The sequence below is a fragment of the Myotis daubentonii genome, chromosome 2, assembly GCF_963259705.1.
Source record: "Myotis daubentonii chromosome 2, mMyoDau2.1, whole genome shotgun sequence".
Taxonomy (NCBI): Eukaryota; Metazoa; Chordata; class Mammalia; order Chiroptera; family Vespertilionidae; genus Myotis; species Myotis daubentonii.
In genome coordinates, this window is record NC_081841.1 from 33,679,352 (window position 1) to 33,692,563 (window position 13,212).

Sequence of the window (13,212 nt, forward strand, 5' to 3'; positions counted from 1 at the left end):
TGTAAAACTCTAAGGTGGAAACATGTGTTAGCAAGTCAAAGGACACAAAGAATCTCGTGAGGTGGGAGCTGACTAAGTTAGTATGGGCTAAAATAGTTATACAAGTAATTTCTTAGATACCATAGTGCCCAAAATGGCCTGTAATGTTTTCGTAAGTCTCTTTTATTTTATTAAATGAGAATACATTTTATTTAAAAAATGTAATGTATATCTTATTGAATTAAATTCAGACTATAAATTTTTTTCTTCCATGAGCCACTAATGCTTTTGATATTTGTATTTCTGCTATTGTCTTTTTTTAAAGGATGAAAATAAATTTACATAGGAAACTAATCATGAATATTCAGTTAATTCCAATATTATAAAGCAGAATAGCTATTTGAGCTTAATAGATGCATAATTTATTGAAAGTGTAATGTTAAGATTCACTCTTCACCCATTCATTTAATATATATTTATTGAGTCCATAAAATATTTCAAGCACTTGATTAAGTGCAAATGATAGTGAGTCACTGACTTCATAGATTTTGCCATCTGGTAGAGGTGAGAAAGTAGGCTTTAAAACATATTCTACAAAGTGCTATGTGAGAGGGGAAATACCATGTGCTCTGGGAACATAAGAGCTGCATTAATCCAGACCAATGAAGTTTTATTTTTTTAACTTTTTTTTTTTCAGAGAGAGGAAGGGAGAGGGAGAGAGAGAGAAACATTGATGTGAGAGAGAAGCACTGATCGGTTACCTCTCTTCCACTCCCTGACCAGGTATTGAACCCATAACCTGGGCTTGTGCCCTGACCAGGAATTAAACCAGTAACCTGTTGGTGCACAGGACAATGCTCAACCAACTGAGCTGTATCAGTCAGGGAAAAATGACGTTTTAATTTGCAACCTCAGGGATAAGTGAGAGAGCTTGGTAAAAAAATGTTGCTAAAGCTCCAGGAAGAGGAGACTCCACAGAGAGGAGTGTGGAGAGAGGATTTGATAACTCCAGGGAGTCATTTAAAGTCTTTAAGTAGGGGGAGGATGGGATTAGATTTTCTAAAATCAAAAGAATCATTTTGACTAATGTATACTAGAGAGTACATTGAAGGAGGCAAGATGGAGACAGAAAGACCAGTTTAGGGGCTATGGCAGTAAATTAGGCAAGCAAATTAGGGTATTGGGACCAAGAAGTGTAACAATTACGAAGGAAAAAACAAAGGAAAAAAAAAAGATGGATTCTTGATGTATTTGGTGTTTGGAAAGAATGAATAGGTTCAGAGGAAGAGGGATTAAGTATAGCTCTCTTGTTCCTGGGTTAAACAATGGATGGAACTGAGCTATATGCCAAGACCAGAGAATGAGTGGTTGGGAGCAAGGAAAAAATTGGTGAGTTTTATTTTGCTCTGTTTCTGGTGTTTGCAAACATCTATATTTTTCCTCTGAATAGCGAACTAATAGCCAATAAACAGTTGGCCATATGTATCTGAAGCTCAGGAAAGACTTAAGAAGCAGAAGAGACAAAGACAGATATTCACTATAAAAGAAATAAATACAATGGTGCCTTGGTAAAATGTTGGTTTGTATGTGTTATAAACATAATCCAAATAAGTCATTTTTTCTATAAAAATAAACATAAGGCAATGCTTAGACTATTTTAACTGTACCTAAAAGTACACAGAAAGGTGATATTTAAATGTAACGTATTTTTATTGCATGGTAAATATTTCATTATTATATCTAAGAACAAGAAATAATTTTTAGCTAATAACAGGTGGTTTAATTTAAAACATGTCATTTTGCTCTAATTTTAAAATAATTGTTCTTATCTTTATTGTTTTTTAAATAAAGGTTTTGTTTATGGGTTTTACTTAACATAGTATTACCCAAGCATGAACAATGAATGCTATGCAAAAGATGATTTCAAGGGGAAATACAAATGGTAGGTAAAGAAAGTCAACCATGAGCGTGAATATATTTATAGTGTCCCTTCTTAGATCTAGATGTTAATAAAAGAGAGTCTTGAATTGACACATAAAAATACAGGGTGTCCCAAAAAATGTATACATACTATATCTATATATTTCATTAGACTTTTGAAAATGAAATATGTTTTAAGAAACACTGCCTTTCTAATTATTCAAAGTGTATATACATTTTTGGGACACCTTGTAATCTGTATAAAAAGGTATGAAATGAAAAATGCAAAAATCAACGTAGATAGCTGTCATTACGAACCCTGCTACTTTATTTAGTATTACAATACATAAAGAGCATTTGTATTAGTGCCAATTAATCAGCATCATTGTTATAATTTGATTAGCAGGTTACTGTGTTAGCAAAAGTTCTAAGAGGAGCAGTGCTTCCAAAGTATCAAATAATATCACCTGTATTTGGAGAAGCAAATATAATTATTTAAACTCATGGATTTTGGACCCTGTGACCCAAAGTTTTCTTCATTGTCAAATGGAGTTATTAATACACAACACAAAGTAGTATATAATACGAATGAAATGAAAATAATACTTGTGAAATCCTTAGCATAAAATCTAGCACAAGAATCTAGAAATGCTTGGGTAATATTATGTTAAGTAAAACCCATAAACAAAACTTTTATTTAAAAAAAACAATAAAGATAAGAAAAATTATTTTAAAAGTAGAGCCAAATGACATGTTTTAAATTAAACCACCTGTTATTAGCTAAAAATTATTTCTTAATAACTGAAAAAGAATCTTAGTAACTGAAAGGGACTCGAACGTGATGGAGGGTACTCAAGGCATATTAAGGGATGAGAAATGGAGATTTAACCAAGTATAATTAAAAGCAGAGTTTGGAGAAAATTAAAACTGCCTCATACGTTATACTCCACTGAGATGAAACCTCTTGGAAACGGTTTCCCAAGGTTGGGGTCAATGTTGGATAAGGATTAGATAGGACTTCTGACTAGGCATGGAGGTTAGCTTTTCTCTGACGCATCTGGGCAGGTTTGTGGAGAAGAACGTGGATGCTATTTTAAAGCAGGAGAGGGAAAGTATTACAGTCCACTTTGTGCCTCTGGTGAAAGCTGAAGTCAAGGTCAGGGATCTGTGAGTACAGTGTCAGGAATATAAGTAGGGAGTAAAGTGATGTAAGACTCCCAGCAAAGGTAAGAGTCACTCCACTTTAAAGAAAAGCAAGACCATTAGCCATGACATAAGTTTGGGATGTGTCTGCATTTGAATTTCATTTTTTAATCACGAGCCAACATGTGTATGTGTGTGTGTTTTAATAGTATCTAATAGCTTACCGTGACAGAGTTTTAGATTATTAATTTTCTTGTTATACCACTGATAATTTACTGAGATCCTAATTAAAACTCATATGGGTACAATGCCACTTATATAAAGGATTCTTCTCCTGTTTATAGATCAAATTATAGTTAAAGCAAAAGTGAGCATGTTTGGTGTCCTTTTTCTTGTTTTCTGATAAAGAAAAACAATCTATATCTTTAAACTTTAAGGGAATGTGTTGCTATAAGGATGGAAATGAAACTGTGTGTCAAATATTATAATACTATCTCCATAGGAAAAGAGGTTTGGATGTTTGTCTAACGAAGCTACTCTGCAAGAATCCTGCAATGAAACGTAGGGGAAGCCTCCATCTCGCACTTGCTGCCATTTACTGCTAACCCAATGGTGAAAGGAAAAGAGAACATCTAACATCCTTTGAAAGCAGGCATTCTAAATCTCTAAAACTCTTATTTTTTTTTCACATTCAAACCTATTGCTGGATGATCTCCCCTCTTCCTTTAATTCCACTACTCTTTTTAGTTTTACCTATTACAACCACTTTTCTATATTGTAGATATTTCACAGATGCCATTTCAAAGCATAAGAAATGTCATGTTACTTTTATTGTCCCCATGGCTCCAACAATTCCCAAGGTATTTCCAGCTCAAAGAAGCAGACACTCTAGATTTTTGCAGAACAGGTAAAATAGGATTGACTATTATTAACCTCTGTGGAACATAATGTGCCTCAACTCCCCCTGTGTGGCTCAACTGGAGTTTCAGAAACCCACCAGCTCTTCTGAAAATCCCCTTGGTTGACCATATGTATCTGTCTCTTGATGCTGCAATATAAAACTATCGTTCTCCTTATTGACTAAGATCACCTATCATGACAATGATTTCATGAGTATGATTTAATTTTATGAAGCACCAGTGCTTTATATCTGGCTTCACAGGTTTACTGTGTCTTTTGGGTGAAGAAAAATATAATGCTTCTTAAAAGGGGTGGCTAATCCTATCATCAGCTGCTCTGATATTCCTATTAATTCCGTAACTATCAAGTCCATAACAACAGAAACTAGGAAAGATTATGTAGGATGCTGATGCAAAGATTTAAATAGTTAATAAAAGATCACTTTAATACATTTTTATTGATATTCTTTTCAAACCCAGAGACAAAATTTCCAAAATTACTTGGTCATCTACTCAAGCTATCATTGACATTCTTGGATATAGAAGACTATGTATAAGAGGTCTTAACTGGAATGTCTGGATAAAGTTGTGCTCATTTAGGCACCTGCTTATTTGGTCTACTTCTCCTCACTTCCCCAGCTGAGCTGGCATTAGCAGGATAACAAAGAGACATATAGAGTACTTTAATAATACTGGGCATCTTGAACATTTTTAAATGTAGTTTTTGTTAAGTTGCCTTGCTCCATAAGTACCTGTTTGAATACTTTTTGTAGGTTTTCTGTTCTTTGAGTCTTGATGAGCATCATTCTGTGACAAAATTATGGCACATGGTAATCAAAGCAAGACTACAGCTCATTTTGTTAAATCATACAAGGCAATAAAAAATTACAATAAGCGATCTTTAGTACCTAAAACAGGGCTAAGACATAAAAGAAACATCTCAACTTTTGGTTGAGGATCAGCACAAAGAAATTTAAAAACAAAAAAGTGTGAGACAAATATCACTAGTCAGTTTTATTTTGCTTTAACAGGATAATAGCTGTTTTCGGTATTTACTTAACCTTTGTCTCTGCCATATTGTTTCCTGACTTACCTGCAGTTGGAGTGGGCCTAAGCCTGGTGTTGCTGCGGCAGCAGCTGCCATGGTAGTTGGGATCAGCTGAACAGGGTAAGGGTCACCTAAGTAAGAGAATAATAGAGGCGTCAGCACCTTTTATCTACTCTCCACCTGCAAATTAAACTCATGCATTCACTCTTTCCAAAAGCCTTCTTTTGTGTGCCTTGCTGAGGCCTAATGAAAAGCCCTATTGTGCAGCCTTTTACTAACTCTCTTTTCACAAATCTGGCTGAGAGAGGAATGTGAATAAAAGGCACAAGCAATTAAGGCGGAAACCTCATCCTTTTTTCATGATGTATTTAGAAAAATGGGAGGAAAAAGTGTGCATTGATCAGAGGGTTGCACTTTATAACACACACACACACACACACACACATGCACACCTGACAATCTTGGTATGAGCACCAACTCTTCAACAAATTTAAAATGTTATTATAAAACATTATAATAAAAGGAACTTAACAAACTTAATTCTGTTTTAACAAACTAAACTCTAAAGCTTTAAGGCAAGTAGCTTATCTTTTGAATCTATGATTCAAGTAACCACTTTAATAATGTCTTGTGGGCACATTCATAATAAAGAAAACATTTAATGTACTTTAAACACACACACACACATTCACATGCACACACACACACACGCACACACACACACATATATATTTTAGAGAGAGAGAGATGGACACATCGATGAGAGGGAAACATCAATTAGCTGCCTCCTGCACACCTCTACTGGGACCAAGTCAGGAACTCTGGCATGTGCCCTGACCAGAAATCGAACTGGTGACCCCTTGGTTCCTAGGTCAATGCTCAGTCAGGCCTAATGTACTTTTTAAGTTACATAAAATATTGTTACCTTTATTATTCCACAGACAAATGTTTATAAAAAGAAAAAGAAAACAGAAAATAGATAGTTTCTTCCCAAAGGTTTCTATTTGTGAGAACATATAAAAAAGTAAATCTTAGTAATTAAAAATTAACCTTAAAGTTTTAATATATATAATCCATAAAGATATAGACACATATATGTACATATATATATATACACATAAGGAGGACTGTAATGTATATTTTTGATACAAAACTTTTTTTCACTTTGAAAAGAGGTGCAACAGACATTTTGCATAGACCCCTAATGTATGCAAACAAATATGTACATTATTATTATTTGAATATGAACACAGAAAATAATTTAAAATAACTATAAAACAATTTTCTAATATATAAGACATGTATTGAAAATCCAATTTGTGAAAAACTTATTGAATGTCAAATGTATGAAAAGTATACCTGACAATAACTCAGTTAATATATTCATTCAAAAATATTTATTTAGTACTTGCTCTGTTGTTGAGCACTGCTCTTGACACTAGAAATAGAGCTCTAAAGAATACTAATATGCACAGGTGTATTAACTGGGAATTTAATAAAGCCTACTCTTTGGGACTCTGAGAATTTAATGAGGCTTATGCTTTGGGATTCTGGGGAGGTCCCCTAGCAGTGTATGCATAGGGTCATATGTTTTATATTCTTCAGCTTCCATAAGTTTCTACTTTGTTGGAATTTCTTTTAATAAGTGAACATACAATTTTCACTTATGTATGGGTGTAGATATTTTTATTCTTAAAGAGGCTCCCCAAAGTATATGTTTCAGGCTTCAAAATACCAATATTTGAATCTACCTCTGCTGATCTGGCCTTCCCAAATGTAAGAGCTTAATGGGAGCAATGATAATTCAAAATAAAAAGATAAATATAGAAATTAGTATAAAATATTATGACTGTTAAGATAAGGACATATATAACACTATAGACTACATTGTGGGTACTCCATACCCAGTCTAAGAGGTCAAAGACAGCCTCTAGGAAGAAGTGATATTTAATCTAAAACTTGAATGAAATAAAAGCTAGCCAGGCAAAGAAGGAAGGAAGGAAGAGCATTTCAGCAAGGGAGACAATTTTCATGAAGACAGAGTCAAATGGAAGGGTTGCATCATAGCCTAGTCATTAAATTGTTGAAGTTCAGGGGAAGTAGAGATAAATGGTGCTGAACAGGGAATCAGGGGCCAGATTTTGTACAGCTTTATAAACAATTTTAAAGAATCTAAACTTTACCCCATAGGATAAAAAAAATTAAAAACCAAAACAAAATTTATGGGCATGGAAAAAAGACAAGTTCCGTAAATCCTTTGGGCTACTGGTTTGGAAGCTACAATCAACACTAATAAAAGAGAAAAATGGTAATTGGCGTACGGCGATACCCTTTTCATTGGCTAATCAGGGCTATATGCAAATTAACTGCCAACTAAGATTGGCAGTTAACTGCCAACAAGATGGCGGCTAATTTGCATATGTAGGCACAATGCAGGGAGGCGAAAGGGAAAGCAGGAAGAAGCCCCCTGCCACTGACAGTGATCAGAAACCCAGGGGGGAGCTAAGAGCTGGGGGGCAGGGCAAAGGGGGCCCTGGGGCCCCCTTTGACCTGCCCCCCAGCCATGATCGGAGAATCAGGCACCTTTGCCGCCCTGGCCAGTGATAGCAGAAAGTAGGGGTGGAGCCAGCGATGGGAGCTGGGCACAGTCGAAGCTGGCAGTCCCGGGAGCTAGGGGCCCCTTGCCTGGGCCTAAAGCGAAGCCCACGATCATGGGCTGCTGCAGCTGCGGGTCCCCGCTGCCCGGGCCGGACGCCTAGGCCAGAGGCGTCAGGTCTGGGCAAGGGGCCGATCCTGCGATTGGAGGGTGATGGGGGTCAACGCCTGAGGGCTCCCAGTATGTGAGAGGGGGCAGGCTGGGCTGAGGGACACTCCCCCCCACACACACCCAGTGCACGAATTTCGTGCACCGGGCCCCTAGTCAATAATAAAAAAAGATGTAGAACTCTGTATAAATAATACATAGTAATGGTATGGATCAGGGTGATGATGTTGGGATGGAGAGTGGAGAAATTCAAGTGATATTTAAGAGGCAGAACTGACTAAACCTAATGATTTTTTTTTTTTACAATGAAAGAAAGAGAAAACTCAAGGGTAACTGCTAGGGTTTTGACTTTAATAGCTGATTGTACAGTGGTACTATTTGTTGTTGGGTTTTCCAAACATGGATGAGAAGCAAGATTGCCAGTCTGGACCAGGTTAAGAGGAAAGGCAAGGGTGGGGGGGATTAAGAGTTTGGATTTGAACATCTTAAATTTGACATTACTGTTAGATATCCAAATAGAGGTGTTCATTGAGGCACTTGATAAATAAGCCAGGATTTTAGGGCAGAAATCCCCACAGGAGACAAATCTGAGAGTGGTCAACACATATCTGAAATGTAAAGCTATAATCAACCCTTCATGAGATCATTTTGAAGTTAGTAGTAAAAAAAGGAAGTCAAGGATATTGGATTGCGGGATACACTAACATTTAGGGTCAAGGAGATAGGCAACTACAGAAAAACTGAGGAGAAATGTAAATTAGGTGTTCCAGAAGCCAAGTCAAGAAAGATTTTCCGAAAGAGTGACCTGTTTTTTTTTTAAATGCTGAATTTAGTAATGTGGAAATCATTGGTAACTTCAACAGGGACAATGTCAGTGGAGTAGACAGTGAGAAAATATAATTGGAGTGAGAGTGATCAATACCGGATGGTTGAAATTAAGAAGCTGGGGGCATAAAGTGTAGAGCCTTATTTACTGAAAGAAAGCCACTGAAGAGCAATATTGGCATCACCAAGAGTTTCTTAGAAATGTAGAATTTCAGACCCTACCCCAAATCCATAGTAGCAGGCAGCCTCTAAGATGGAGCCCCAATGCCTCCCAATGACCCTTTGTGTAAATCCCTCCTCTCAAATAGAACACAAAAGTGACGAGGTACTATTTTTGAGAATAAATTACACAAAGTGTCTGGCTCTGTTTTGCTTACTCTTCCCCATTTCTATCCTCTATGTCTTGGAGCAAGCAGCTATGTTGTGAGCTGCTCTTTGGAGAGACTCATGTAGCAAAGCACTGATCTCTTCGACCAACAGCAAGCAAAGACAGGAGGCCTGCCAGCAGCCAACGGAGGGAGCTTGGAAGTGGATTCCTCCCCAAGTCATCCTGAAGATGACTACAGTTCCGACCAAGTCCTTGACTGCAGCTATGGGGAAGATCCTGAGCCAGAGGTACCTACCACGGCTATGTTCAAATAAATGTTTGTTGTTTTAAGCTACTAAGTTGTTTGGTTTTTAAATATTTTTTATTGATTTCAGTGAGGAAGGGAGAGGGAGAGAATCATCAGTGATGAGAAAGAATTATTGATCGGCTGACTCCTGCATGCCCCACACTGGGGATCAAGCCCACAACCCAGGCATGTGCTCTGACTGGGAATTGAACCGTGACCTCCTGGTTCATAGGTAGACACTCAACCACTGAGCCATGCCAGTTGTGCAGCCACTAAGTTTTGAGATAACTTGTTAAGGTAGCAAGGATATATGCTCTGAGTTAGGATTAAAATTTTAATAAGAGCCACACATGATATGTATTCATTTGAGAAGGGCGAAAGTTAACAGTTGCAATGAGGTGTTCTGCAGTAGCTTATGAAGGATGTATGATCAATAAAACTTTATTTAAAAGGCATATACTTGTAAAAATTATAGCATGGTTCTATGCCAAAGAGAAAGAACCAGCAAATAAGGAGAAAACAATGATAAGGGGGCGTGATTGATGTTACATAATAGGAATTTGCTTACATTTGATATTTTTAATATTTAATCTAGAAAACATAACATTTTATCAAGTAAAGGGAATTTTAGATGTTTAAATGCTGAATTTGTATTTATACAAACCTAAAAATAAACATGATAATAGAGCTATTAGTTTTGACAATTTAAGTACTGAAAATATAATTCATTTATAATTTCCATTTAATGAATATAATCTTAAAATTAACTATAGCAGAAGTATAGAGACTTTGGTGCTCTTCACAGTGATAATTCATTTTATTTAATTTACTTTTCCTGTTATGAATTAATCAATTAATAAGCATTTATAACATCTACCATGTGACCAGACATTTGCTTGGCACTGTGGGAGACAACAAACAACAAAACACAACACAATAAAACTTGGTCTCTAAAACACAGCTATCTTTTCTAATTAAGTGTTTATTTGATCAGTGGTGATAATCAGTGAGCATATAGGAGTTAAGGGAAAACTTCTCTTTACAGAGTAAAGGTAAAAATAATGGTGAGCTTGGCCTTCAAAAATGTGCAGCTGGAAGGGAGGAGAGATGTTTTAGGTAAGGTGAAATGTGTCAAAGTTTGACTAGGACATGCTGAAGGAATAGAGAGAAAAACAGATTATGTGATAGGTGATAGAATAAAGGGAAAGAGATTGAAGCCAGGGAGTTGGGAAACTTTACATACTTCAGACTTGAGGGTATCTGGATATGAAACAGCAATTGATATGAAATGAAGTTTTAACAAGTATCATTAAAGAAGTTAAGTAGTAGGAGGTCTTATACATGATCCTGGAACCCAGGGATAAAGACTTACTCATCAATTTGGATTGATATCAAACATCTGCATAGTTGTTTTGAGCACTTGAAAATTACTAGCATCTAATTGTGAATAACAAATTAAGTGTTATACATTAGTACATTTGAGACTCATTTTGGTTAAAATCTGGACTATTCCATAACATTAAAAAATGCATATATTAGAATCTTATCTTTCTTCATTTTCTAAGTTCATTAATGTATACTTAATAAAATTAATATAATTATCATTCCTTTGGAGATTGAACAACACGGGTTTAAACTGTGCTGGTCCACTTGCCTGTGAATTTTTTCAGTAAATACCTGTTTGGGAGTCAGTAGATGCAAAGGGCTGATTGTATACATTGATCTATGCCATTTTATATAGTAGACTTGAGTATCTGTGGATTTTGGTATCCGCGAGGTGTCCTGAAACCAATCCTTCATGGATACCAAGGTAAATTAAGTTTTTGGGGAGTCAAAAGTTATATAAGAATTTTCAACTGCCTGGGGTCAGGAGCCCTAATCCCTGCCCTATTCACAGGTGAATTGTGTGGGTGTGTATATTTATGCACATGCCATATTGTATACATATACATATAAATGTATGTATGTATGTATATGAAATATTTATATGAGCTACATAATCTTACATATATGTTATGGGCTGAAATTTTTCCCTCTCAGATTTTATATCTTAAAGTCCTAACCCTCAGCATCTCAGAATGTTACTATATTTGGAGATAAGGTCTTTCAAACATAAGTAGGGTAAAATGAAGTCCTCTGTGTGGACTCCGATTCAAATAGAATGCTTTCTTTATAAGAAGAGAGATTAGGACACAAATAACACAGACAGAAGGACAAACATGTGAAGACAGAGGGAAAGACCACCATCTATAAGGCAAGGAAAGAGGCCTCCGAATGAAGTCTTTAGCCTCCAAAACTGTGAGAAAACAAATTCTGTGGTTTAAGCCGTCCAGTTTGTGATATTTTGTTATGGAAGCCCAGAAAAACCAATACAAAATGTTTGCTGGTCTGGCCAGTGTGCCCTAGTTGTTGAGAGTCCACACATAAACCAGGAGGTCCCTGATTCAATTCTGGTCAGGGCACAAGTCTGGGTTAGAGGCTCAATCCCCAATAGGAAGGTGTTAAGGAGACAGCCCATCTATGTTTCACTTTCATCAATGTTTCCATCTCTCTATTCCTCTCCCTTCCTCCTATCTAAAAATCAATAAAAACTTTTAAAAAAATGTTTGCCACATACAGCCACATATAAATGTTTTTGAGTTTAAGTGAATTAGAGAAAATAAAAGACTGACAGTGGGAATTAAAAAGACTATTCTAGCTATTATATATCTATTATCATATATAGTTTCCAAGATATAAATCTGTAATCATAAACAGGATATCTAATTTCCAAAAGTTTGTGTTTAAGGAATCACGCATAGTAAACATCTCCATTCTACATATAAACATACATAACTTGAAGCATGTTTATCTTACAACCATTTTTTTAGTGCTAAAATATTGACTTTAATTGAAATTTGTCCCAGGTTACTAAGTAAACACAAATACAGCAACTGTGAAAATGGCCAATATATCTAAAATTTTAATTAAATTCAAAATATAGTACATGCATGTGTCAGTGTTCTAAACTAGACTGTAAGAATCTATAAAACTTTAAAAACAAGGTCAAGGGTAGTTCTTAATGTCAAAAGAAAAATTCAGAAACTGTTGAGGAAAAATATTTTACTGAAATAAATAATGTCATCTATTTGTGGTATCCCTCAATTAACTGTACTAAAAACTATTACAACAGGTTTATTTTGTAAATACCGCATGAGGGACTTATTTTGTAAAACATAGATAATGGAAAATTCTGACTTTTAAAGTTCAACCATGTGTAAGTTATTGAAATTGACTTTCAACTAGTTAAAAGTAATTTCTTTTTCTCTTTCCTAGTTTTAACCATTTGAACAGTTTTTCCCTAAGCCTTTCCAAAATTAATTTGCTTCTTATTTCAAAGCTAAGTATGGAAAATTTTAGCTTAAAACCAAAATTTTTCAAAGAGTTGAAAAATACACTGAGGCATATTAGTCAATTGTTTTCAGAATATTAGGTAGCTTACAATAAATATAGATACAAATGATATAGCTAATATTAAATAACTCAACCCCTCAGGAAGTATGTTAAGTACATTACCATGTAATTAATGAATATTTAGATAATCATTATCTCCAGCAACACTCTGAAAGGTTCATTTCTATGCTATATAGCACAGGGTAAGGAAAACATTTTCTAACAAGTTTATTTAGGCTGAGGAAGATTGTCAAAAGCAGGTATGTTTTTACCCGAGGTCAAAGACACACACACACATACCCTTTCATCCACTGAACTAATATAAAGGTTCTGGACAGTTTCTGGCATTATTTTCATTGAAATAAGGTGACTCCGTCCCTTATTAGCCTTCCATGTTTGTTTGTTTGGTTGGTTGGTTGGTTTACTTTTGTATTAGTTCCATGACAAATACCAGATTAACTTCTCTAGATTCTAGAAAATATAGAAATTAAACCTATACACTTGCACACGCAAAATCCCTGCCCTAGACCAATTCCGAATCAAGTGAGGGGGATAAACATGAAAACGAATCCAATGATACAATGAACA

The 13,212-nt window shown here is 35.6% G+C and overlaps 1 protein-coding gene across 5 annotated transcripts in view; it reads right to left on the reverse strand.

The window, feature by feature from the left end:
- The window catches only part of SOX5 (SRY-box transcription factor 5), a 980,574-nt gene that overhangs the window by 108,075 nt on the left and 859,287 nt on the right, over window positions 1-13,212 (reverse strand). For all 5 annotated transcript variants that reach the window (XM_059682385.1, XM_059682383.1, XM_059682384.1 and 2 more), the window contains one exon: window positions 5,035-5,120. In XM_059682385.1, the coding sequence (XP_059538368.1) occupies window positions 5,035-5,120 (86 nt within the window). The remainder of the gene's footprint in view (window positions 1-5,034; window positions 5,121-13,212) is intronic.